General features: G+C 41.1%; 2 protein-coding genes across 2 annotated transcripts; one reads left to right on the top strand and one right to left on the bottom strand.

Moving 5' to 3' along the window:
- The first annotated feature begins 56 nt into the window (after positions 1 to 56).
- On the top strand, positions 57 to 20,697 carry LOC117576006 (205 kDa microtubule-associated protein). The gene is made up of 2 exons (XM_034260510.2): positions 57 to 2,507; positions 17,400 to 20,697. Exons 1-2 carry the CDS (start codon positions 711 to 713, stop codon positions 19,728 to 19,730), a joined length of 4,128 nt encoding a protein of 1,375 aa, XP_034116401.1. The 5' UTR covers positions 57 to 710; the 3' UTR covers positions 19,731 to 20,697.
- Positions 20,698 to 24,543: 3,846 nt separating this feature from the next.
- LOC117575114 (DNA-binding protein modulo) lies at positions 24,544 to 26,662 on the bottom strand. Its single transcript, XM_034259213.2, has 4 exons — positions 26,412 to 26,662; positions 25,997 to 26,321; positions 25,196 to 25,933; positions 24,544 to 25,130 (listed from the first exon to the last, which is right to left on the bottom strand). Exons 1-4 carry the CDS (start codon positions 26,568 to 26,570, stop codon positions 24,766 to 24,768), a joined length of 1,587 nt encoding a protein of 528 aa, XP_034115104.1. The 5' UTR covers positions 26,571 to 26,662; the 3' UTR covers positions 24,544 to 24,765.
- Between the last annotated feature and the right edge of the window lie 434 nt (positions 26,663 to 27,096).

Here is a 27,096-nt window from a genome sequence, read left to right as displayed (position 1 = left end):
CCATTTTGAAATGGGAATTGTGGTCACGCTGCGATCAGTTCGATAGCACGACGCATTGTGAATTCTGTTTTAAAGCTGGAAGGTCGTTTGCGCGCAAGAATCGGTCGGCAAAAGTGAATTTCAAAAGTTAACTGAAAGCACTAAAACAAAAAGTTGAAATTGCGAATTGTTTTCATTTTACACTGCGTTGAACTGTTTGTTAATAAAACCAATAAAAAAACATAAAATATTGAATTTGTGCGTGCGTTCGCGTTAAAAGTCAGAGTAACTAACTTGTGTGTGTGAGTGTGCACATTTGTTGGGGAATCAGGACTGCGCAAAAAAGAAGAAGCATATTCGTGATTGGCGGCTGTTTCTGTGAGCGTGTCGTGTGCGTGTGTTTCTGTGTGAGCGTGTGTGTGCATGTGTATGTCAGTGGTGCGGCACAACGACAGCAGCAAAAGGAGGAGAATTTGCAAGAAAGAAGAGGCCAAGAAGCAAGCAGCAGCAACAAGAAGCGGCGTGTGTGAATCACAACGACGATTGACTGAGCAGCCGAGCAGCACACAAATAATTCACCACATACAACAAAATCTTTTTTTGCCAAAATTCAAATAAGATAGAACAACGAACCAGAAATAATTACAAAAAAAGAGCGAACACGCAGATTTGCAAGAGTTTAACACGAAGAAGAAGAGCAGCTGCTAAAGAAAGAAGAAAAAAGTATAAAAATGGAGCACGAGGATAATGCGCACTTTGACAACTTTTTGCAAAATCGCCTGAATCAGGAGAGTCTGCAAAACGCTGGCAGCAACAACAACGCCGGCAATAATGCTGCCGACGTCGTGGCTGCTGAGTTGGTGGCCAACATCGGTCCCAAGAGTGGCGAACACGATGCTGAGCACGACGACGAAGAAGAATGGAAATATAAAGAAGTGCAGCAGAGCGAAAAGCACCAGCAGCAACTACAGCAACAATACGGCGGCTACGGCGAAAAGTTTAACGACGTCGATGTCGACGCTGACGTTGACGTCGCCTTCGGTGTTGGCGTTGGCAATGGTATTGGCAACGGTAACGGCGTCGGCAGCAGCAGCGACGCTTACATGTCTCTCGGCATGGACTTGACTTTAGGGAATGGCGTTGGCAGCGGCGTCGACGGTGGCAGTGCTGCCGTCTTTCGTGCCTACGAGGAAGAAGAAGATGAAGTCGAGGTGATTAAGAATGATGGTGACTTTTCAACAAACTCCAACACGACAACAACAACTTCTACCACTGGCGAAGTTAAGCCAGCCAACGAAGAAGAAGAAGCAGCTGAGCTGCTACCCAACAAAGCCGAGGAGCAGCTGCTGCCTCACGACCATGAGGATGAGGAGGAGGAGCCCAGCTCGGTGGCCACCACTTATGGCACCAGCAGTCTCAGCGAGCATCAACAGGAACCGGAAGCAGAACCGGAGCCAGTTGAACCAGCTGTCACTTCGCAACCCTTGTTCTTCGATAACAAGGAGAACGCTGATCCCGTTGAGTCCGAGTTGGAGTCACATTCACAGCTCAATCCTAATGCCGTTGAGTTTGTACCGCACTTTGGTTCGCAGCCCACATCGCCGGCTCCCAATGCAGTCATTGCGGATCCCATGCAAACATTGGGCCGTCAACTGTTGGCCGATGATCTGGTGGCCGAGAGTCCCCGAAAGGGAACCCGGGACTGCAACATGGACACAATTGCTTTGCCCGATGAGCGTGAGTTTGACGATGAGGCCGCTCAGCGCCCTCATGAGCTAGAGCTGGAGGATGACACTTTCCCCGATGCCAACGAGTTGCAGAATGGCGGCAGTGTTTATCAACAGGAGCAAGATCAGGAGCAGCAACCGCGTCTTGATCATGGACCCGAGACCAGCGTTGATTTGGATGCTGATCTAGACTTGGAGCCACAAGAGCAACAACAAGTGGAACAAAAGTTCAACGATGACATCATGAAGCAATCTATTTATGGTGGTGAATCCATCTCGAATGCTTCCATTGAGGATATTCTGAACTCGGTGCAGCCGCTGCCACAGCAAAGTTCTAGCGAGGAGCCACTCAAGGAGAAGGAGCTACTTAATGTGGAGGAGAAGGAACTCGTCTCGCAGTCACCCTCCATCGAGGAACTGCATCAGCATCAACTGCATCAACCAGTTGATCCCATGCAGGCCTCGTTCTATTTGGAGCACACCTCGAGCGATGCCGCTGCCTTCGCCAGCGATGTCAACCTCGAGCACGAACAGAGTCTGCTGCTGGACACCAGTGCACCGTTTAGTCCTCTCGAGGATTCGCCACACCATGACATTGAAACCGCACCCACACTTGAACTACAGCCAGAGCCAGAGCAGGCTGATATTGTCGACATTACGCCTTCCCCGTTGTCCACTTCCACCGAGGAAAAGCATCTTGTGGAGGAGACAAAGGAGCAGCAACAGAATCCAGTTGAAGAGGAGCTGCTTGTGGAGTCCGAGAACATTCAAAACACCCTCAATGCCGGTGTTCCATCCCAGGTGAGTTTCCCCCCAAGGGACTAAAAGATTTATGTTCTTTTAAATTATCTTTTATTGCAATGCCTTGTCTAATAAGATTACTTGCCTTTGTAACTAACTCAAATTAGAAAATCCAGCCACGTTTTTGATTTTCAAATATTGAAAGTTGATAATTTGTTTGCAATGTGGGGTAAAAGGAATAAAAAAACGTAATAACATTTATAAATAACACGTATGAAAACAGTATTTTGGCTAAACTCCTTAAGAAATTTATCTTTTTCACATAGAAAAATTCAGCCACGTTTTCAGCTTCATCCAATTGGAAAACTAAAATCGTTATATAGGGAGATAGATCGATATAAATTGAAATTTTTGTTAAAAGCTTTTCATATTTTTATCTGGCTTAGGTTCAATGAGAAAAAATACAACCTAATAAGAAAATACGCCAAAACCTTTTAAAAAGTTTGGAAAAATCAAGTCAGAATAGTCAGCCCCATTTTTCACAGCGTTAAATAAGAAAAGCCAGCTGTCTTTTCGGCGAAAGTAAAAGAGAAAAAGCCAGCTGTATTTTCGGGAAAAGCAAATAAGAAAGCTCTGTCACGTAGTCACGGTTCACGCCCATCACTAAGGCGCACGCCCATCTCTAGCTGGAGAATGACTCACTTTGGCAGCGCATTTGTCAAAAACGTCATTATACACTCGACAATTGTCCTGCACCCTGAATTCACAATTCGTCGAGGTCCTGTGTGTTAATTTTTGAGCTGTCTCCGTTTCAGTTTCCGTTCTGTGGGCTGCTCCTTTCTTTGCCCCTCGGCTGCTTGCATGCGTGTCCTTGTCCACGTCGCCTTCTCACCTGGGCCAAGCACGAGAAATCATTAAATTTGTTGGTATACTTCTTTGTGTCTACACATACACGTACACATTCAGCTATAGACAGCTGTCTGCATGCATTTGGCGCCCCTCTCTCACTGTGCCGCTCTCACTCTCTCTATTGGTGTTATTGCATTTTCAGGGCTGGGGTGTGTTCCGTTAACTCGCTCACTCGCTCGCTCGCTCGTTCTCTCACTTGCCTTTCTACACGTTTCCGTTCGCAGACACTCAACAGGACTCGCAAGTGCTTTTCACATGCGCCCTCTATATATATGTGTGTGTGTATTCGATTGGGTTGTGCTTGCTTGTGTGCGTGTTTAGTGTAGGCAAAGCTTAAGAGCGGGTCTTGGGTGGGGTTTTCATTAGAACTAAATGTGTGAGTGTGCCTGGGTGTGTGTGGCTTTGTATGTACTTTAAACTCCATTTTTAAACAATTAAGGGCATCCTAAGGGTTGTTGCTGCTGCTTGTGTATTTATTTATTGCCCTTTTGCCTATTGCCACTTCCTCTCTCTTTATTGCGGCTTTTGTTTTGCCTTCAGTATATTTTTTTTCTTTTCTGTATAGTACTTTACACTTTATGCTGTTGACCTTTGGTGCTAAGAAAAAATATTATTGTCACCATTTGAGCTGTGGCTGGCTGTCGTTATTCTGTCTTTTTGTTGTTGTTGCTGTTGCTGCTTTAGCTTTAGTACTTGTTAATGCCTTTGGCATTTGATTTCCGTTCCAATTGGATTTTGTGCTGCTTGCGGTCAACGATTCGGCTTAATGCATTTCTATGTACGTATACACACTAGTGTGTGTATGTACTCACAAAGCTCTGTTCGAAACTCAATTCGCTCTCGCCTTGCGCTCTCTCTCGCTGGTGTCTGCAATCTGCATGACCAGCAACAACAATAACGACAACAAAAACAACAGCAACAGCAGCGAAAGAGTAACTTCGGCAAGAGTGGCAACCTTTTCGCTTCGTTGCAAATACCAGCTCCAATGCACACACACATACACTGGCAGGCACACTCACACAGATGCAAAAGAAGCTTTCATAATTACACAAGCGCTTGTTGGGTTCACTTAATTGGGTCATATACGGTTTTCGCTTGCATGGCACATACACACACAGACACCAAATACATGCACAATTTTTATGATTTTTTTCGTATGTATGCAAGTGCTTTTGTCTTGCGCCGTCATCGCAGTCAACGCTGGAGCTGGTGCTGCTGCTGCTGTTGTTGTTGTTGGTGTTGGTGTTGTTGTTGCTCTGGGCATTGTTTGCTGCTATCGAACTTCCTGTGGGAGTTTCGTTGTGTGTATAATTTACGCCTGTAACAAAACGCTTTCTACTTCTTGCTGCTGTCTCCCCTCTTTCGTCTTTGTCTTGGCCGCTCAATTTGCATATTATTTCTGTACATGATTTGTGCTTTTTTTTTTGTTACTTCTCTCATTTATATTTATTTATTATCACTTTGTTGGAATTTGGCTAAACAAATCGCGTGCACGCAGAACTAGAAACGATAATTTGTGTTTGCCTTTATAATTGTGTCTTTGATTTTGGTTTTGATTTCGGTGTCGTGTCGACCACCAATTTATTGTGTATTGTTTATTTTCGCTTACTACGAGAACAGCAGAAGCAACAACAAATTAACAACGTAACAGACAGCTTGTCACCAATGCGCGCCTCAAGAGAGTCCAAGGCGACTTTGTAAACAAAAACAAAACCAAAACAGCGCTGCCAGCATTTTTATCAAAAAAAACATTTAAGTGTTTTTTTTTTGTGGATGTGCATGGGGATTTCTTGATAAGTTGCGAAGCAGAAAGAAGGGGCAGAGAGGCAGTCAGGCGCTGCCAATTAGCGGCAATGTTAGCTGAATGCCTGGCACGCTGTTAAGTAACATTATTAGAAAAATAATCAAATAATCAACATGATGCTCATTTTAGCTTTTTTTGTCGATTGCACTTTGCCGTTGTCGCCGTTATCACGATGTTTATTTATAAAATCAAATGGCGCTAGTCAGGCGATAAAATTCCATATATGTAGGTGCAACGAGATTCTACAAAGCAACAACAACAACAACAACAGCGAATTGATAAAGCGATTGCAAACAAACTAATGGCATAATCAGATTCACGCGTCTGTCTGATGACTCAGTCTATTAGGTTTAGATTCCCACACACACAACATTCATAAAACTACTGAATATAATTACAAATTCTGAATGGTTTTTTATTGTTTCGATTCGCAATTGTTGTTGTTTGTGGTTGCTGCAAACTTTCGCCACAATTCGCATGACATTTGTTTAAACTTGTGTTTAATTAAAATTTGTGCAATTTACATAAATTAGCATCGTCAGCAGCAACAGCAACAGCAGCAGCAGAGAACCAAATGCTCATCTCTCGTTTGCCAGAGAATTCCATAACAATTTGAATTGTTTATGACATTTGACGGACAACAAAAAGCGAAAAAAAAGGGAACGTTTTTTGTTTTGTTTTGTTGTAAAAATATTTAAAATAGACTACCTGAATCAGAGAGGCCAAATTGAATAAATAAATATATTTATATATGTATATAGTCGACGTATGCATATTTAAGATATTATACAAAAAAAAAAAAAAAGAATTTCAATTTGCATATGTGTTTGTGAATGGGGGAAATGAGGTTTTATTTAGCCTTTTATTATATCATAATTCTCTCAAAATGTGAGTAAGATTCGTCTAGCTAGATGAATCACGCAATTTAACTAAATGAATGACATGTGTGTCTGATGCAGACCTTTTTTAAGCGATTTAATCTTGTAATTATGTACGCGAGAGTAGTTAACATTAGACTCGAGGTAATGGCAAGATAAATAAGTGTTTAACAGAACAATTATTGTGATTCTGTTATGTTGAAATAATGCTTACAAGAATGGAACAAAATTGTGTACGCTTAGCGAACAATGAGATAATTCTTGCGTGCTTCAAATGAAACTGTGCCAAAAACTCTTCAACGAAAATGCTAACAGTAAAAGCTAAAAAAAAATAAGTAGAAAGAATAATAGTAATGATAATAATAAAACAGCAGGCAACAAAGAGGCTCGATAGAGGCGCTCAAACTGGTAATTAAGTCTGAAAATCCATTAAGATTATTAACTCAATTAAAATTGTTTGCTTCTTCACTTTTTCGTATGTAATTTAGTTCACAAAGACACACACACATACATATACTTTTGTTGCTTGTGTTGTGATTGTTGCTTTTGTTGCTATGTTTGCTATAAGCGCCACTCATTGCTCTTACACTTACTGTTGCCATCTCATGCAGTTTTTGGGGCAACGGGTGGTCCGATTTGATCCGAGCTCGGTAAGCGCATTTGGCGTCGCCAATCCTACGCCCAGCCTCGTCTGCCCACACGGACAAGTGCTTAGGAGGGAATGAGTTACCGATACCGCAACAACGAGACGGCGAGAGTGTGTGTGTGTGTGTGTGTGTGTGTGTGTGTGTGTGTGAATGTTGTGTGTACTGTATCTCGTCTGCCCACCTAAGTACGAGTTGTCTATATAGACATGTCTGTGAGCGTACACAGCGAGAAAATTCGCATGGCAAACAAACAAAATGTGGATACTAAAAAGAAAAACATACTAAATTAAATACATGTTAATCTTATTAATTCTACTTGTAGTATATATATATATATATACAAATTTATTTTCCTCTAATGCAATAAAAATTTTATATTATTATTATTTTTATGAATGTAATAAGAAAGTGCTAAAAAAAAGCGCTTTTATTTATATATACAAATTGAATTTCCTCTAATGCAATACACATTTTATATTATATTTTTATACACATGTATGTATGTATGTAATGATAAAGTACTAAAAAAAAGCGCTTTACATAATTATACATACAAATTGTTTTTCTTCTAATGCAAACGAAATTTCATATTATATTTTTATGAATGTAATATGAAAGTGCTAAAAAAAACACTTAAAAAAAATTAATAAATAATGAGAAACACTTTATTTTTTTATACTATACAAAGAAAACAAACAAATTTTAAAGTCAGAATTCTTGATTTATTTATATAAATTACAAAATAATATAAAAATTTGTTATATATATTTATAGAATATATTTTGTTGACTATTCAAATTGTTATATGAAAGCAAGGGTATTAAATGCAAAAATTCAAAATTTATCTTCGCTTTGAAATTCGATTCCAATATTTAGGTAGTTATATTTCTCTCAGTGTACGTGTATGTAATCCAACTGACGCCCAATTTCAGCCTAAATGCAAAAAGGAAAAAAATATAAAATAAAGCAGGCAGGCGTCAGACAGAGTTGGTAAATAATATACAAGACTTTTTGCCAACTCTGTGTGATTGTGATCGTGTGTGTGTGTGTGAACAAAACGAGTTTCATTTTTGCGGTCGCGACGAGGAGGCCCCAAAAAGCCAAAAGCAGAACAATTGCGAGACGACTCAAGACGACGGCAAGAAATCTTGCTGCAATATGATTGCCGTTGCCAGCCAGTTGCCAGTTGCCTGTTGTGTGCTGTGTGCTGTGTGGGTTGACTGAAGTTGATTGCCAAAAAGGCAAGAGCACACGTCTGAAGATGTTGTTGCCGTTGCAACTGGAACTGAAGATGGGGGCTGTGGAGCCTCGAGTCGGAGTCGGAGTCGGAGCACTTGACAACGATTGCGGCGTCTAATTGCAGCATTTTACATTTTGCAGTTCAAAAGAAATGGCAACAGCAGCAGCTACAGCAGCAGTTGAAGTGCTTTTTATCTTGCAGATACAATATCTTATTTTTATGCGGCTGCCTTTGGTGCAGTGTCTTGCTCTCGCTCTTTCTTTTTTCCCAGTCTATCTGTATGCGTTATCTAAATTTATATTGCCATATGTGTGTGAGTGTGTGTATGTGTGTGTGGACAATGTGTGTGTGTATTTGTAGGCGACACTTTCGCTTGCAACGCTCGCATATTGCAGATACAGATGATTCGCTCGTTTCGTTCTTTTGCTTCCTGCTTCTTTTATTTCTCTTTCTTTTTTCTTTTTTTTTGCATCTTTTGCAAATGAAATTTATGCATGTTCGCTGCATGTACATTTTTATTTTTAAAATGCAAAGCCTGTGCCAAGTTCAATAGCTTTTCAAAACCAACACAAAAAAACAAAAAAAAAATAAGAGAAACAACGTAGAAAATATGTAAAAATAATTACTAAAATGGGAGACAAAATGCGGCAATGCATTTTGTGGCCCCTGCAGCGCTTGTTGCAGTTGACTCAGTTGACTGTCAGCCGCTGACTGTTGGCTGCTCACACCCCTGTCACCCTGTGTCACCCTGACACATCCCTGAGGCTTATGCCTCTTGTCAGACGACAGGCGGGCACAGAAATTGCCAAGAACAGCTCCCCAGCTCCCACAGCTCCCAGTCCAGCTCCTTAGTTGCTGGCAGTCCAGCTCCCGCTGCATTCATATTGTCTATATCGTCTTTATAAATAGGCTTTAATCGTTACTGCCTGCTGCCTGCTACTCTGGGGTGTCACAGCCAAGTGCTCCTCCAAAAGTGTTGTTAATTGAAAGTCATTTTGTGTAGCCAGGCAGACAAGATTTTCTCAGACGATCCATCTTGGCCAACTTGTTTTCCAGCATGCATTTTTCACACTCATTTCCTCCTCGAGTTTGTCACATGAAAATCTATGCCCCAGGATCAAGTTGTACAACAATTTGCGTGTGTCTCTCTGACAGCCATTTAGAAGTGATACACAGGACCTCGAGGCGCTCTTAAGCGAAAGGTGTAGTTGAAAAACTTTACTTAATATAGGAAATGCAATCTAAACTTTGAAAACATTCCATTGAAAGCAGCTCCCGTAGGCATTCTTATTTATAAGTGCCTTTAATATGACTAATTTAGATGACGGCATGGCCTGAAACAGTTTGAAATACAATAATAGTAGTTTGTTGTGCCTCTGAGTGCACAGAACTTTCATATCTGCAAGAAAGCTTTGGGGGTATTATTAATCGCAATCGCAGCAAAGCAGTTAACATTCAATTAATCATACTCAAAGCCCAGGCGGGGTCGATGATAAAAATTGAGTTATGATATAATACTTGAAGTCGAAGCAAAAGAAAGCACAACTAATTTTAGCTAAGTTACGAGGCAAAGCTGAGGCAAAGAAAAGCCACACAGGGCGCAGCTGAGAGTGCTGAACGCAAACAACTGGGCAGCAGGCAGCAAATACAGCATAAATGCTATAAATAAAGTAAACGTTAAGCAGAGTTCGGCCCACCGATTTTGGTGTTTTCATGCTCGGCTCATGTTGCTCATAAAACAAAAAACAAAAAAGAAGAGTTGTGCAAAAATTTCTTGGAATGATGAATATGATGTCGAACCGGTTTCTCAGTTCTCTTGTAGTTACTACAACAACTATAACAACAACTATAGAGTACAACTACAACTACAACTACAACCTGTAGGTCAATTTACTTTAATTAATCGTAAAACGTAGAACGAAACGTTGTCGAAAATATTACGACAAGAGGCAAAGCAAAGGATGTTGCAGAGGGACAGTTTTGTTGTTCTTTTTAACTGACTTTCGAATTGCATTTGTGTGTGCTGGCTGCTGTCGTGCCTCTTGAATAGATTTCGATATTTCACACACTGCACTCTCGGCTCAGCTGTAAAGCATTGGGCCAAAGACAATGTCCGCTACGATGGCCATTAGCCAGCCACGAAGGCTTATTGCCCGTCGCGTCGACGGCCAATGTTAAAGAACTCATAAAGAAAAGAAGTGGCCGCGACTTCGACTTAGACTCTCCGACTCTCTGGCTCTGGTAATCGTATCGTGGCTCTATGGGAAGGTACACAACTAAAGCATGGCTCAAGTCGAGTCGAGTTGAGTTAAGTTGAGGAGGGGCCTGGCTTAGTTTTCCGTTTGCTGGCTCTGCCAATTGCCAAACCGAAACAATGTTCGTGTAGAAGCAGCGACCAGGTGTTTTTTTATTACCATTACCATTACCATTTGCGCTATTAACAATTTCTTTTGGCCTCTAAATAGCCGCGGCCGCTTCTCTCGCTTAGTGTGTTGTTGTCTATATCATATTTTGCACTATTATGAATATGCCTCATGCGGCCAGCCATCCATCCATCCATCCATCTATCTATCTGTCTAAACTACCTTGCCACACAACAACAAACAGTCTTGATTTTGCAGATTCTTGGCAGTTAAGCAGTTGGTCTATTTCACTCACTCACTTCTTGGCCAACAAAAGCAGCCAATTTCATGGCTCGCCATTCTAATGTTTCTATCCATCTATATATACATATATCTAACCATTCATGTGGCTGAGTCCAAGTCCGAGTTCGAGTCGCATTGTAATTGTATCTTTTGGTTCTTCGTGCGCTCCGCATTCGTTGAATGCAGATACTTTCACAAAAGCGCAGTTGAATCTGTTTCATGTCGGCGCGTCAATATGTTTTTCCTCTTCTATACTTTTTTTCTTTTTTTATTATGATTTTCATTGTAGTAGTCGTTTTTTTTTTAATGAACCTTGCTGTGTTTTTTCCGTGTTGTTGGCCGCTGCAGTCACAGACTAATGGCTTCAAATTTGTGGAAATATCTTTATCACCATTGGTCCGATTTATGAGTGCGCCACGCGCATTATTGATGATCTCTGCGAGGGCACCATTTGTGCCTTTCACTGGACTGGACTAGACTTGACCAATCCCCATTCGCGAATTTAAGCGCGATCCCATTAAACTGTTAATAAATCAATTCCATTTAGCACACCCATTAGATGTTCTTTCTGTCTTGACTGATGAGCGCTAAAAGGAGTTCTAACTTGACAGGAAAGACATTTCAAATATATTCGCATAATTGATTAATTTAATTGCTATTACAAAACTTTAATTTATAACTGACCCAACAGTGTGAGAAACGTTGTTAAAGTATTTATGACTTGTATGTTGATTTCGAGTTGATTTTTTCTTTTTTAATTATAAACGAAATTATTCAATTTATCATGTCGGATGATGAGAAATTTAACAACCGTTAGTTCTGGAAGACAATAAGATTTAGAGTCTTGGATTCCAGTAGTTCACGAACCATATCAGAGTAGCAGATGTAAATTGTATTATCTTTTCTGGTGTATCTATAGTTTGGTTAGACCTTTTCCCTTTGGTATTGTTTGTGTTGGCAAACTTTCCGGCTTCGGTTTCGGTTTCGGCTTTAATTCAAGTCGCGTCTAATAATTTGTTGTTTTGCGGTTTTCTTGAAGCAAATTACAATAGATTTTTTCTCATATTTATTTTTGGACAAGCCTTTCACAAATTTTCCCCAAGCACAGACAGACAGACAATCTGCATAATACAACAAAATGCCGAAACTGAAACTCTCAACCGCAGAACAAACGATGTGCGCCGAGTTCATCATGAAGTTCATAATGAGGCAGACTGATGACATCGTCATCGCGTTGGGCTTTTCTTTCGAAACTTGCGAAAAAATACGTAAAAACACAAAATTCCTACAACTCTCAAGAGTTGCGAACAGCGCAAAAATAAAACATAATTAACTTTCTATTCTTTTGCAGTTTTAAAAAAGGTTTTTTTTATTTGCCTTGTTTTTCTTTTGGTGTTTTTATTTGCTTGTTGATTGCAAAAAATACCTTGTTGCGTGCCACGTTGAGTCGAGTCGAGTTTGGGCCCAGCGAATAACTTCATAATCGTCGTCACAACAGTCAAACTTAATTATGATCTGAGCTGTGTAACTTGGTTTCGCAAATCTTGTGGGTCGCTCCGCTCTATTTTTGTGTCTTTTTGTCGTTGTTGTTGTTGTTGTTTGTGCTTTGTCTGCGCCTCGGTTTGCGAAAATCTGTTGCCATGGCCATTTGCCGGTTTTCCTACACACTTTTATATGGCGCTCTACTCTGTATCTAAAGTTGTATTTCATTTCTTCTTTATTGCTTATTAATTCTTTCATTAATGGCGTCGCCATAATTCATTGAGTTGTCGAGTCAGCTAGTCAGTGAGTGAGTGAGTGAGTGAGTGGAACAGAATGAATGGTGTGAGTGAGTGAGTGAGTGTGAATAGAGGTTTGTCTGACTAATTGCTCAAATTATATTTTTGAGTTTGCTCCCAATTGATTGGAATTTTTGCTGATGACTAAGCACAATTCGAATTGTAAATAAAATAAAGAATAAAGTAGAATGTGCAGTTAGAAGAGAAAGAGAACTGCACTTTCTAGACTTGTGTCATTTCCGCTTTGCAATCAAATCAAATACAGAAAAAAGAATCAATTTAAAATAGGAAAAGAAATGGATCAAAAAAAGAATCATAATTATTAAAGTACACAAAAGGGGCGCGGCCCCCCCATGGCGTTGGTTAGGTTTGGTTTCATGCCTCAGCTGCCTGCAGCACACTCTTAAGACTATGATGATGAAAATAGCATAAAATTGTGCATTAATCAACATTGGAAGATTAATGATGTGCAGCATGAGCTGCTACAGTTGCTTTACCAGCAAAATTTACTACCCAAAAAAAAAGAGAAGAAGACAAACATCAAAGAAAGAAAAAACCATAAAGCCAGACTCTGCAACATGTTGCGTGCTGCAATTGCATGTGGCATGTGGCGCGCACTTGCTGCTGCTGTGTTGCACACTCGTACGATTTCAACATCATTAGCATGAATATGTAGCAAGCGACTAACAGTTACAGTAACAGTAACATTGTAGTGCAATGCTGTGCTTATTATAGCACAGTTACTAAGAGAGAGTGAGCCAAAGATGAATCTATTCTTCTTGTTCACAAACACACAAACAAGAGCGTAAGAGCGAGCAAACTAGAGTGCAATTTGCATGTGGTGCTCAGTGAATAGTTTTTGGCATCTTTGGGCTTTGTCATCGACGACGACTACTATATTGACAGTGTGGCCAAACGTTTAAACGTTAAAAATAGAAATTACATAGGCACGCACACATGTGCAAAAAGAGAAGTCTTTGCCTGCTGTCTGTCGTGCTTAATTTGGCATTGTATTTTATTGCTGCGGTCGTTGATGTTGTTGTTGTTGTTGCTGGTTGCTGTCACCGCCCAGCGCAGCGCAGCGCATGGTTAGTCATTTGATTGTACGCTCTCTACGCATTATTGAGCATTTAGCTATTTTATTGTTATTATTATGTGCATATCGTAAGTGTGCGTATGGCCAAAAACAGTTAGACCCTGCGTTGCCTGCCTGCCTGCCTGGCTGCCAACTGTATGGCCATATTTGTAAGCGCTTAATGGTCACTGTCGTCGCTTGGGTTGCCCACTTTTGGATTTCTAACGAGCCATGTCAGACGACCGCAACGTCGACGACTCAATACAAGTGATTTGTTGGATTTGTGCAAAATTTGCGACTCTATAAATTGTCTTACTGCCGTTGTTGTAGTTGGTGTGTGTGTGTGCCATTTTGGATTCGTTGAAAATTTATAGTCAACCTGCCCCTGCTTGGCCCCAATGTACAACGTACACACTATGACAGCGCGGCCCCCATGGGCAGCCGAAATGCAAATGCTCGCCATCTGTTGAACTTGATTTGTGTATGTGCTGCTGTGCTGCTTGTTGTTGTTTATGGCACAATTTTGTACGATTTTTTGATTTTTCAGCAATTTGCACGGTAGGACACAAAAACAACAACTCTCTCGCCACAGTGTGCTGTTGATCTTGATCAGCAATCAGCCTTGCGTTGTTCTCCCCATCTCACTTTTCTTTCTCTCTTTCTCACACTCTCTTTGCACAACACACAGCTGACGTCAACAGCGGCGTTCGTGCAATTTCTTTTGCTGCGCACTTTTCACAATTATCAACATTAAAATTCGCGGTGTGTATGCATGTGTGTGAGTATTTGTGTTTATGTGAGAAGAGAAGACAAAAATGTTGATGTCATCGTTGCGTTTTGTTTTGCTTTTTCGGCAAAAACAAGCAAAAGAATTTGCGAACAGAGAGCAAAAGATTCAATGAGCATGAGCGTGAGCGAGTGAAGGATAGATACACAGTCAAGTCACCAGTCGCAGTCGCACTCACCCACTAGCAGCGACGTCGGCGTCAATGAATAAGTGCGTTCATTGTTGTATTTGCTTGAGAGAGGACGAGAGAGAGATGCAGAGAGTAAGGTCTGCTTAGCACCGCTCTATTGTTCGGTTAGAGTGCCAAAATGATTTGTCAATAATAGAAAAGTCATGCACTTAAATCGGTAACCTCGAGCATATATACACAGGCACAGTCATTGATAAACTTAAACACATACATATATTTAATTTGCGTTGGCAAAAAACAGTTTTTTGCAAAAGAGCAACAGCAACACGTTAAAGCGATTTGCCAATAAACCGGCCGGCTAAATTGGCGTCACAGCGTTGCCAGCGTTTTTCAAGACTGACGCATCTTTTTTTTTGTGTGCTGATAAAATGTCAAAGAATTATCGCCGCACAATGGGAGGGAGGAAGAGTGTGGGAGGAGGCTCGACTGCAAGTTTATAAATAAAAATGGCAACAAGAAGAATGGTATTGCATAATTTAAGACTATCTGATTAATTAACAAATTATGCGGGTCTCTCTGCAGCTAATGATGAGTCATCAGAGGTAGAGGTAGAGAGAGAGAGCGAAAGAGAAGGAGAACGCTGACTAAGCCGCGCTTTAACCGGTTCACTTTTTACTTCATTTTTTCGGCTTCAGCTCACTTTTAGCCCCATTACGCTTGAGCAACAAAAGAAAGCCAGCCCAGCAATTGCGCGAGTGGGCCAAAAGTGGGCAGCAGAAACCGACAAAACACCGGCAACGCAGCAGCAGCAGCAACTACAACTACAACAGCAATGAATGGCCCCGACTGGTGGCATTTGCTGGTCAATGACATTTTAAAGCAACTGCGACGTCTGCTGCTGCTGTTGACTGCGGTCTCAGCGACTCAGTTGCGTTGCGTGCTAGAAGAAAAGTGCCGGAAAAAATGTTAACGCTACATTTTTTTTTTTTTTTTGTATTTTACCCTGTCTCGGACAGCGCCAAAACTAACGCCAAGTCACAGTACTAAGTCAGTGACACGTTTCCTGTCATCTGACTTTGTTTTTTTTCCTCGTTGTAGTTTTTGTTGTCCGCGCTATGTCATCGCACAGTCTGTTTTGCTGTACATAGTTTCTTCTCAACGTTGTTGTCACTGTTGTTGTTGTTGCTGTTGCAGAGCAAGCAACTGTCATGACATTGCTGCTTTCTCACTTTCACAAGCTCGTTCAGCCACTGCGACTGCGGCTGCTGCTGCTGCTGCTGATGTCATTATAATAATTCGTATGCATTAGTAATTTGAGTGCTTGCACATGTGTATGTATGTGTGCTAGTGTGCGAATGCGTGTGCGTGTGTCCAACCCTCGCACAGCTGACGAGCAGAATCTGTCGCCTGCGCCCTGCGTTGAACTTGGGGATGTTGCTGCACTGCACACTCCTTCACTCATACTCTCTTTCTCTCCCTCATTCTATCGCTCTTCCTCTTGACTTTTCATTTTTATAGCATACTTCACGGGGCCATGCCCAATTCATCTGCCTCAGCTGAAAACAGTGTCAATTACTTTTTTGTAGATTAGCCAAGCCACATTAAGATAACACGGCGTGGAAAATGGAAATGAAACATTTTATTTCTTGACCAAAAAAATTGCTCATTTCACTTAACTGGAAAACAGCAAAGCACTTTGGGGTGCAATAGATTTTCACTCGGTTCTCTTGTATATTTTGTGTTTTTTACTTTATTGATATTGCCGCTGCTGCTGCGACTTCTTAGTCATTCGGCAAAGAGGAATTTCCCGTTTATTTAGCTGGAAAACATTCATTGGTTTTAGTGATTTATTCTCGCTGGCATGGCCGCAACCATAAATACAACTTGTGAGTGTCGAGTCTGCATTTGATACTTGTAGTATGTTACTTTGGGTTGGGTTGGGTTGGGTAGCTGCTATTTTTACAGCAGCTTGCACTCTGCGGAGCAGGCGACAGACAGCAGACAGTTGGACAGGCGCGATATATAACATATAACACCATAAGTACAAATTTCTTGACGCACAATTGCAAACAGAAGACGCAAAGAAATAAAAAGATACAACACACCATAGTCTCGAAACTTTTTCATATTTTAACCCCGAGCCGAAAATGAAGACGTCTCTCTCTTACTCCATCTCCATCTCCACAGTGCCATGTGCCGGCTCATTGCATTTATCGATTTAACAGCGCGAACACGCAGTGGGGGAGGAGGAGGAGGAGTAGGAGTGGGAGGAGATGATGGTGATGTCGACATTGTCTGTGCGTGAAGAAGACGACAGCCAGACACAGTCCAAATGTTGTTGCTATTGCATAGCATGGCCTTTGTTTTTTTTCGGCATATTGTTGTTAGTCATTCTCATCATCATCATCATCGTCGTCGTTATTCTGAGCATCATCTGCTGGGGGTATTAACATTTCAAATTCATTGTGAATGATGTTGCAGCCAAGTGTTGCTTCAAGAGATTTGTCAGCTGGAACAAAATGGTGAATAATAACTTGATGGCAATGTGTGCAATAGTTTAAAGTGAGCAGTTGTATTGTCTGTCTGTCTGTCCGTCCGCCCTTGTTAACACTTCAAAATCGCTGTCTATTGCAGCTAGAGCTACACAATTTGCTGACAATGGTCCTGGTTTAGTAAGACAGGTTGTAGTTATATAATTTATGCCGGATGTATAAAAGCTGTGTGGCAAAGTCAGCTAATATGTTTGCTGGCTGTCTGTCCGCGTGGTTTGTCTATTAAATCTCAGAGTTTACAAAAGTTAGAGCTGTGAAATTGTCTTACAATGGTCCTGGTTTAGTTAGATACATATAATAGATGTACATATAATAGAATTGTGGTAAAACTCAGCGTTTATTGCTGTCTGTCCGTCCGCGTTTTTTCGTCTTTAAATATCTGTGTCTGCAGCAGTTAGAGTTGCCAAATTTGCTGGCAAATGTTTCACCTTTGAATAGTATCTTATTGCATAATAATATTCATTCAACTATAGATTTTAATGAATCTTCCTTTTACTTGTTTTGCAGGTGGAATATGCTGATTTCGATACAGCTACCGGCTATGAAGTTCACGACCAAGAGGAGCGCGCTCCAGCCTCCAATCCATTTGGCCAAGAGCAGGAGCAACTGTTCGGTTTGGATCAAGAGCAGGTGACAAGCACTTCGCACTTTGATGCCGAACTGGAGGAGGAACAAAAGCGCCAACAGCTGGAGGAGGAGCAAATGCAACTGCAACATCAGCTCGAGGAAGAGCAGCGTTTGCACCAGCAGCAGTTGGAGGAGGAACAGCGTCTGCAGCAGCAGCAACTGGAGGAGGAACAGCGTCTGCATCAACAGCAGCTGGAGGAGGAACAGCTTTTGCAGCAGAAACAAATGGAGGAGGAACAGCGTCTGCAACAGCAACAGTTGGAGGAGGAGCAGCGTCTGCATCAGTTGCAGCTGGAAGAAGAGCAGCGTCTGCATGAGCGACAACTCGAGGAGGAACAGCGTCTGCAGGAGCAGCAGGAGGAGGAGCGTCGTCGCCAGCAGGAATTCGAGGAGGAGCAGAAGCTGCAACAGCAATTGGAGGAGGAGCAGCGATTGCAGCAACAACAGTTGGAGGAGGAGCAACGTCTGCAGCAGCTGCAGCTGGAGGAAGAGCAGCGCTTGAAGCAGCAACAGCTGGAGGAGGAGCAACGCCTGCAACAGCAGCAGTTGGAGGAGGAGCAACGTCTGCAGCAACAGCAGCTGGAGGAACAGCAGCGTCTGGAAGAGGAGCAGCTCAAGCAGCTGGAGGCACAGAAGGAAGCACAAGCACTGCAATTGCAGCTGGAGCAGGAGGCGTACGCCAAGCAAATCGAGGCTGAAATCGCTGCTGCTGCTGCTGCTCCCTATACAAATGGCGTGGCCAGCACTGAGACCCCAGAGCCAGCTGTTGAGCCACTGGCCGAACTGGAGCAACCCAAGCCTGCAGAGCCCGCTGAGGAGACGCCTGTGGCTGAGATTGCTGTGGCTGCTGCTGTTGCGGCAACAGCTGTGGCTGCCGTTGCCGGTGCAACTGCCGCAGCCGCATCTAAGGCCAAGCCCAAGGCAAGTCCTGGTGACGCTGCCAAGAAGCCAGCCGCCAGAACTTCAGCCACAACAGCGGCGGCCAAGGCGAAGCCAGCCGCAGCAAGTGCTACGACTATCACCAAGAAGACCACAGTTGGTGTGACTGCTGCAGCTAAGACAACAGCCGCTGCTCCACGTCCACGCACAGCACCCGCCACAGGCGCTGTCAAGACCACAGCTTCCACAACAGCATCGTCGGCCGCCAAGCCGGCGAGCACAACGACAACTCGCAAGCCGCTTTCGGCCAGCAATGTGGCTGGCAAGCCGGCACCCAGAACACTGAGCAGCACCACGACAAGCACACGCCCAGCTACGGCACCCGCCAGCAAGCCGGCAGCCAGCAAGACTGGCGTAACAGCAGCCAGAGTAGGAGCTACAAGTGGAGCGACAACAGCACGCAAACCGGCAACGAGCACAACTGCAGCCAGCAATGGCACAACTGCAACCAAGTCGCGGCTGCTGCTGTCCGCCAGCAGCAAGCCAGCAACCACAGCAGCAGCAACCACTGGAGCAGCAGGAGCTGCCAAGCCGAAGGTGCCGTCGCCACGCAGCGCAGTTGGTTCGACGCTGCGCAAGCCGCCAACAACAGGTGCTGCGACTGGAGCACGCAGTCCCAGCAAACCGCTGGCCAATGGTGTGACCAAGAGCAGCACAACAAGCACAACCAGCAGCAATCGTCTGAAGTCTGCCACCAGCAGCAGCAGCAATGCAACAGCAACAACCACAACTACGACAACAACAACAAGCACTACAAAGACTTTCACGGCACGTCCGGCACCCAAATTTACACACTCGGCACCAGCAAGCGGCGCCAGCACTGCGCGTCGCTCGCTGTTGTCGGCGACCAACGGAACTGGAGCAGGAGCTGGATCTACTGCTGCTGCTGCACAGCGCAAGTCGTCGCCGTTGAAGAGCAGCGCTTCCAGCGGATCGCCGCTTAAACTGAAAGCCAAAGAAACTGCAGCCAGCAAGACGTCACCGGCACCAGCTGGACTGAAGATCAAGAGGCCAGCATCGGGCACCACACCAGCCAAGGCAGCAGCGGCAACAGCAGCCGAAACAACAACAGTTGCCGAGCCAGCAACAGCAACTGAAGCGGTTGCTGCTGCTGATGTTGTTGCTGCCAATGGCAAGGAGGAGCTGCTTAGCCACAATGGCAATGGACTGCATCACGATGAGTTGCTTGAGGCGGCGCAGGAAGCTTTGGTGGAGCAACAACAGCAACAACAACCAACAGCTGCTGCTGAGGTGGCGTTGCTTGACTTTTAAATTGAGAGACCTGGACTGGACACCAGCTAAAACAGATGTGTAGTAGATGATGAATGAACGAACGAAGATGATGATGATGATGTTGTGGGATGAAACGAAGTTGAAATGCGAAGAAAAACATAAACTACTTTGCTAATATTATAAACATATTAGGCGAAAGTATTGTATTGCTATGAATGCGACGAGAACAACAACCAACAGCAAAAAAAAACAAAAGAACAACAACAACTAAACACAATCCAAGTTGTGGCTCAGTGGAGCGTCCACTTTATTTCTTTCCTAAATGCCTCGCCTCCTCCAAAACCAGCCCAGCCAAGAAAAGAAAATCAAAACCTATCAAGCGACCTACCACGATCATCACACACGACACACACGCCCCCCTTCTTCTCTGCTCCGCCTGCTGTTCCTTCTGCTCCAACAACAACAAAACGATATTTGCTATATATATATACAATATATTTTGTGTAAAGGTTTTTCTTAATAATCTGTGTGCTCGCAATTTTTGCTCATTTACTTTATTTATATAGTTCTTCATTTTGCACATTTTTTACATATGATTACAATTGTTCCTCACGCTCTGTTATTGTTTGCTCATGTGTTCAACGAAATTTGTAATGTGTCTATTTAAGTTCAACAACGAGAGAATCTTTTTTTGGAGCGCAAAAATAAAATAAAAACGAATAAATCATAAATCACGCAAAAAAAAAAAGAAAACAAAAGAATGAGCATAAAACTTTTATCCACACACACACACACAAAAAATGTCAAAATATATAAAATAACGAACAACAAAAAAATGATATAAAACTATAAACATTTATGCAAACAAAAAAAGAATAATTGTGGTGTACGTGTAGCAGAAAAACACGGAAAAACAAAAGAAATAATGGTTATAACAATTATAAAAAGTAGCTCGTAGTCGGCATTCTAACACGTAATACAACATATTTCCAATCAAAAAACAAAACTAATCCATGAAAATCCAAAAAAATGAAAGATTGTTTCAATGATGAATGGATTGCTAACCACAAACAAAAAAAAAAAAGATAATTGAATAATCTAGATACTAGAATTTATGTGTTTTTATACTGTCAACTCTTGGGTGCTGCTTCTAGAGGTGCACTTCCAACACACACACACACACACATACACAAACATCCGATACACAGACATGATTTGTATACGCAGCATACGTTCCTCCAATTTACTTAAAAAGAAGCGAAAAGATACGAACACTAAAGTTGTAGTAGTGGATATTTTGCATACCCAGTGTATTATTTAAACAAAAACAAGAAAAAACGAAGAAAAAAACAACAAAAAACGAAAAAATTCTCAACACAAAAAAAAACTCGCATGTTTTCCGTTTTTTATTATTATAATTTTGTAATCAAAACACCACTCTACACACAACAATTTGATTTGTATTGTATTATTAATTTTTAATTTGTTAATTATGCAGCGAGAGAAACAAAGCACAAGCTGAACAACATTTAATGTAACTCTGCACACTCTATACTTTATGTTTAAAACGATATTACCAATTACAAATTAAAACAACAACAAAAAAATCTCAAAAAAAACATTAAACAATTCTTTTATTTTATTTTTAGTTATTCTTATTATTTTATATTTTCATTGCTTGAGTTTTTGTCTTATCCCCAAACAAAGTGCTTTACATTCCATTGCCGAATTTAAGCACGAACAAGGAAACTGAGAGAAAGAATGAAATAAAAGAGAAGAGCGTAGGAAGACAGTTGAAGAGAATGAAAGAAGAAAGAGAGTTACCAAATCGTCAACGATTCGAATTTATTGTATGTACACTTAAATTTATGCATTGAGATACCAATTTTGCCTGCTTTTTGTAAAAGTTTAAAAGTGAAACATTTTTAGTCGTTAAGTTGCTAGATTTGAAAGTTTTTGCCTACACATAAATCAAATATATAGAGATAACTTGTACTACTTACCTTACCTTACCTTTAAAAATGCCTACACTAATAATATGAAATAATAATAATACCCAAACAAATGCGTATACGTAATATTCGTATTTTAGCAATCGGTTAGTTACATATTCAAATTCATTAAAATTTTTCGCATTATTATCGGTTTGCATTACCCCGCCCCACAGTGCCCTTCACTTTCATTTGCCTTATTATAAGTGAATTGCTAACTTAAAGCGTAAGCTAAATTATAATTATATTTATTGCTAAATACATACAAACATACATACACAAAATAAGTATGAACAACAATGAACTCGGATTTGGAGTGAGTAATATAGAGTTGGTCGACCCCCTCAAGCACCCCGCATACTGCACACTGCACCCCCCCCCCCCCTCACCCCCCGCGCTCCCCTTGTCACAGAGGACCAGCTAACACAAATCACGGCCCCAATTTGTTTGGCTTGACTTGACGCAGCCGCCCCATTGGCTATGTTTGAGTTCACAGTGGAGAGAATCAGAAAGAGAAAGCAAAATCGAATGAGAGATAGAGATAGAGACAGAAAGAGAGAGAGAGAGAGAGAGCGACGACTGATCAAGTGATTCATATAGCCCTGAGAAGTATTGTTAGAGGAGGGAGGGAGGGGGAACGAAGGCCAAGGGCAGGGTCCAACTCTAGACCCAGTTGTAACAGTTGAAAGTGTTTATTTCGCATTGCATTTAGGCCATTGAGCGCATTTAACTAGAAACAAAAAACAAACAATTATAATTAACTTTTTTATACAAATATATATATTTATATACAAATCGAGTGCAGAACGAAACTATATAATGTTCTAACGATTAATCATGAATATTTGAAGCGCGATACAAGAACTAAACGACAACTAACATTATCAATTTAAATATACAAAAACAAAAAACCAAAACAAAGCATAACAAATACACATAGAAAACATACATACGTACGTACATTATATAACGATATATTATTATTATTAATATACCAAAATAAATATATACAACATGCATACATATATCAAATCAACAAATACATATTGTGAACGTCTAGTAACAACAACAAATGCAAAACCAACTACAATTAACAGATATTGCAAAAATTTATTACTAATAAATGTTAAAAATATACAAAATCTATCAACAACTTGACTTTTTCTCTCATTTTCTCATCGCTGGGAAACTTTTTTTTTTTGTTTTGCAAATATATTTTATTTAATTTAGTAATCTTGTAAAATTGCAGGTGAACAATCTGGAAATTGCAAAAACTTCAGCTCATTAACTCACTGCCTTTGTGATTTGTAATTAAGCAAAACTTAATGTTACAGCAAATTTAGTGCACTTTACAGTGAATCAACCGGGAAACTAATATGCAATAATTAAATTGCTTACAACAATTTCCCTAATTTTACAAAAATTGCATAATTTGTAATTGGACCATGACAAATCTTTCAAAGGCCAAGCAAGATTTGCTTTCTTTTTTCTAGCTGGCCGTTTACAAATTAATTTATTAAAATATAATAATATCATTCACATCTATTTTCGTAATTTATTAGCTCATTCAGATCATAAATGTCACGCTAAGACCTCTTTATTGTCTTGGCCAACTTTCAGTCACAAGAAATTGGTTGTCAGTGTATTTATATCATTTTTTTAGACTTTATATTTCTCCCATTAGAACGATAACAAAGTTTTCCATTTTTATAATGTTCTTAAATATGAAAACTATTTTTAGAAAACTAAAAATTTATTTGTAGTTTGATTAAATAGGGTTCTTGGCCTCTTGGAACTCTCAAGCTTTCTTACCGGTTGAAATTTTTTTTTATAATGAACTGAAAGTTACATTTTTTATTTTGTTATTGTTGAAGTTTTGTCAATCTGAAACAAACAACATTCTACAAATTGAATTGATAACAATTCTCTCAATCATTTAATCTGATCTATTCCTGTTTTTACTGAATACTTTAATTTCTAGTTAAGAATCTAAAGTAAGAAATTCTCTTAGTATTAAGGAAAATAATTTATATTTTATAAAAGCAAATCTGTAATTATAAATATCCCACTTATCCCAAATTCCAAGTTTAACATCTTTAAAATTGAAATGACACCACTTCCCATAATCTAATCTAATTCTATTTTTGACACATACTTTAATAGAAATTGTGTTATAAATGCAAATTAGAAAAATTGCTTTGCGCCCTGGACACACGAGTTCACAGTTATTCCCATTAGTCTGGCACACTGTGACTAACCTGGTTATCCCATTTGCCTGCAATTATTTCTCAATGTCCAGAGAGTGCAAGGAGCGCCAGCCATGAATTGAGCTCATTATTACCGGTGACCCAACCGCGCCCCACACAAATGGAGGTCCCCGAAAAAAGCATGATGCGAGATCCGAGGACAACGTCGAGAAGGGCGGGATCATATTTGTTGGGAGCGCCATCGTCGCCGTCATTTGTGCTGCTGACACCGCTGTGTGCATATCGGGGATAGAGAAATGAAGTGGTTGCGTGTGGAGTCGCTTGGCTTGGGCTTGCATGAATCACTCGAGCGGCGACAGCGTGCGCCAAGTGTAATGAATCATTTGTCCGCGGTGGGGAGGCAAGTAAAGGGTGCCGGCTTCGAGCCACTCAAAGTGCTAAACACAAACACTCAGGCACATTCACGTTTCTTACAAACAGACAAACAAATATATACTGTATATATATATGTATTTGTGTGTACGTGCTGGTAATTTGCAATTTATTCGCGTCAGCTTTTACCATTTTTTAATTTGGCCAAGCCACCTCAGCCATATAAGCAATGGGAGATTATGGAATGAAAACGCGTTTTGCCGCCACAACAAATGTTAACAATTATTTTACGATGTACTCTGCTTTTTTTATTAGCATATCGTTAAATATTCAAATACAATTCTTGAATATGCAGGCCGCGGCGGGACAACTTACACAACTACTATAATTTCAATGCATTTGTTATTGTTTGCATTGGCCCGAATGGCTATTGTTATTATTTTTATTGATAAAATGACTTAAGACTAGGGAACCCATCATTGACCATCGTTCATTCCGCCAAGTTTAGAACTGCTTGGCTTTCTTGATTGTCGGTGTGCTGCCATTTTCCTGGGCTGGCCTTTTGTTAAATGGCTTGTTGTTATTTCCGAATTTTTTGTTATATTGACCGGGAGCACCACCACCATTATTCTTATTATTCTTGAAATATGGCTTAGACAATTGTTTCTTCTGCAAGATCTTGTGTTTCAATGTCGAGTTGGGCTCAAGGAAGATGGGCTGACCCTTGACGATGCGTTCGTTCAACAGGAATGACTTGCAGAAAGCATCGTCGGTGGTGAATTTAACAATAGCCTTATTTACTAGCATCCTGACGCTCTCAACTTCATCATTCTCATTAAACAACGCTTTGATCTCTTCCTCATTAACACCTGTAACAAAAATAACAGATTTAGTAGAAAACGTAACGACGAAAAAGTAAATCGATTAAACTTACCACCGACCAAGTTGGTCACCAGAACACTGCGAGCTGATGAGCTGTAATTATAGGGCTCAATTTTGATTTCCAAATCTCCCACAGTCTTGCCATTCAATGACTTCAGTGCCTTTTGGGCCTGCTCGGCTGTTTCGTAAGTGACAAAGGCCAAAATCGTACGAGTACAAACGACATCCACATCTTTGACAGTGCCGTGTTTTTTGAATATCTTCTCAACAGCATCCGTTTTGTATGACTCGTGATTGCCAGTATTCGTAATAGTCAATGTCAATGCTGGGCTCTTGAGTTCCTTGTTGCCGTACGTATCGCTGCGTACTGTGATGAAACGTGAGTTGAACTCGCTGCCGTCCAATTTAAGTGCCTTTTTCGCGGTCTCCACGTCCTGGAAGCGTATATAGGCATGGGGCAGATCGCGATTTTTGGAGAAGTTAATGGCATTAATGGTGCCACAGCTCTTGAAGTGGTCGGTCAAATTCTCCTTGGTTGCCGAGGGTCCAATCAGCCCAACGACAACGGTGCGCTCATTAAGCTCTGCTTTGTTGAGGGGGGGCGTCACCTTCAACACTTCATCATTGAGTGTCAATGCTTTTGGCTTAGCGGCCAAAGCAGCTGCGGCACCCTCAGTGGTCTCGAAGGCAATTGAAACATTATTACCGCCTGTCTTGGATTTGATGCGATTCAAAATTTTAATTGGACCGAATTTGGTGAATAGGGCGATAAGTTCGTTGTGTTTGTACTCTGCAAATATGTATAAAATAAGTTTAATTATTATTATTTAAATATGTTTGCTATATTACTTACTAATCGGAATATTGGAGACGTAAACAATCTGTTCCTTGGGCGTCTGGGCAGGAATAGGACCAAGGGGGATTTTGGGAATGCCGCCCTTCTTGGCTGCTTCCTTTTCTTTAGCTGGCTTGGAGATGGGTGCCTCAACTGGCTCATCATCGGAATCGTCGTCGTCATCCTCCTCCTCATCAGCTTCTTTGGCTGGTTTCGAGATGGAGATTTGTCCGGGCTCCAATTCATCGTCATCTTCGTCCTCATCATCGTCTTCTTCATCATCATCATCCTCTTCGTCATCCTCTTCAGCTTCTGAATCCACCAGACCAGCAGCACCATTTTCCTGATGAAATATTATAACAAAAACACGTGGTAAGTAAGCGTGACTGTATTTCGTCTGCTTAGCATATGTTGTTCTTTTTGCCCAACTCACCTCAGCGTCACTGGCGTCGTTTTCCTCCTCGCTGGCATCAGAGTCCTCGTTCTCCTCGACCTCCAATTCAGGTTTCTCCTCCACAACTTGCTTGGCTTTTGGGCCGCGCTTGTTGTTGTTGCCCGCAGGCTTCTTTCCAGCTACTTTCTTTTGTGCCATTTCAACTTATTCACTTTTTATTTCGGCTTAAAAAATTCCGACAAACGCGTGCTGCTCTTTACTCAAAAAACGCACGTGGGAAAAGAAACGAGAAAATGTGCCCGGGTCTAAGAGTGACCGATAGTAGTATTGAAAAATGTACTATTTATGGTTGATAAATTTACCAAAAGAGCTTCTGCAATATCCGCGAAATAGGCGCCATTATTTAAACAGCTTTTAATTATGCACATATTAGAAAAAGCCTAAAATATTGTTTAAACTACAATTCTCGAATAGCATTCAAATCTTCAAACAAATTATCAAATTTAAGTAAAGCTGCATATTGCTAATACAAATACGAAAAATACCATATATTCTGCTATGTATTAATAATTAATAATAAATATACCTCGTAATACATTCAATTAATGAAGCGTTTTAATTTTATTTTTCATTGTTTATTTTTTTTTATTTATTTTTTCATTAAAATATATATATAAAAGTCATGACTGAATTTATGGCCAGACGTGGCAACGCTGCGAACTAG

The sequence above is a fragment of the Drosophila albomicans genome, chromosome 2R, assembly GCF_009650485.2.
Source record: "Drosophila albomicans strain 15112-1751.03 chromosome 2R, ASM965048v2, whole genome shotgun sequence".
In the NCBI taxonomy this organism is placed as follows: domain Eukaryota; kingdom Metazoa; phylum Arthropoda; class Insecta; order Diptera; family Drosophilidae; genus Drosophila; species Drosophila albomicans.
Note: the sequence above shows the minus strand (reverse complement) of the source record. Positions and strands in the feature narration are given on the sequence as shown.

Coding starts and splice junctions, on each gene's coding strand:
- LOC117576006 (XM_034260510.2), top strand. CDS start 711: ATGGAGCACGAGGATAATGCGCACTTTGACAACTTTTTGCAAAATCGC. Junction 2,508..17,399: donor ATGCCGGTGTTCCATCCCAG/GTGAGTTTCCCC, acceptor CTTGTTTTGCAG/GTGGAATATGCTGATTTCGA.
- LOC117575114 (XM_034259213.2), bottom strand. CDS start 26,570: ATGGCACAAAAGAAAGTAGCTGGAAAGAAGCCTGCGGGCAACAACAAC. Junction 26,322..26,411: donor ACGACGCCAGTGACGCTGAG/GTGAGTTGGGCA, acceptor ATATTTCATCAG/GAAAATGGTGCTGCTGGTCT. Junction 25,934..25,996: donor CGTCTCCAATATTCCGATTA/GTAAGTAATATA, acceptor ACATATTTGCAG/AGTACAAACACAACGAACTT.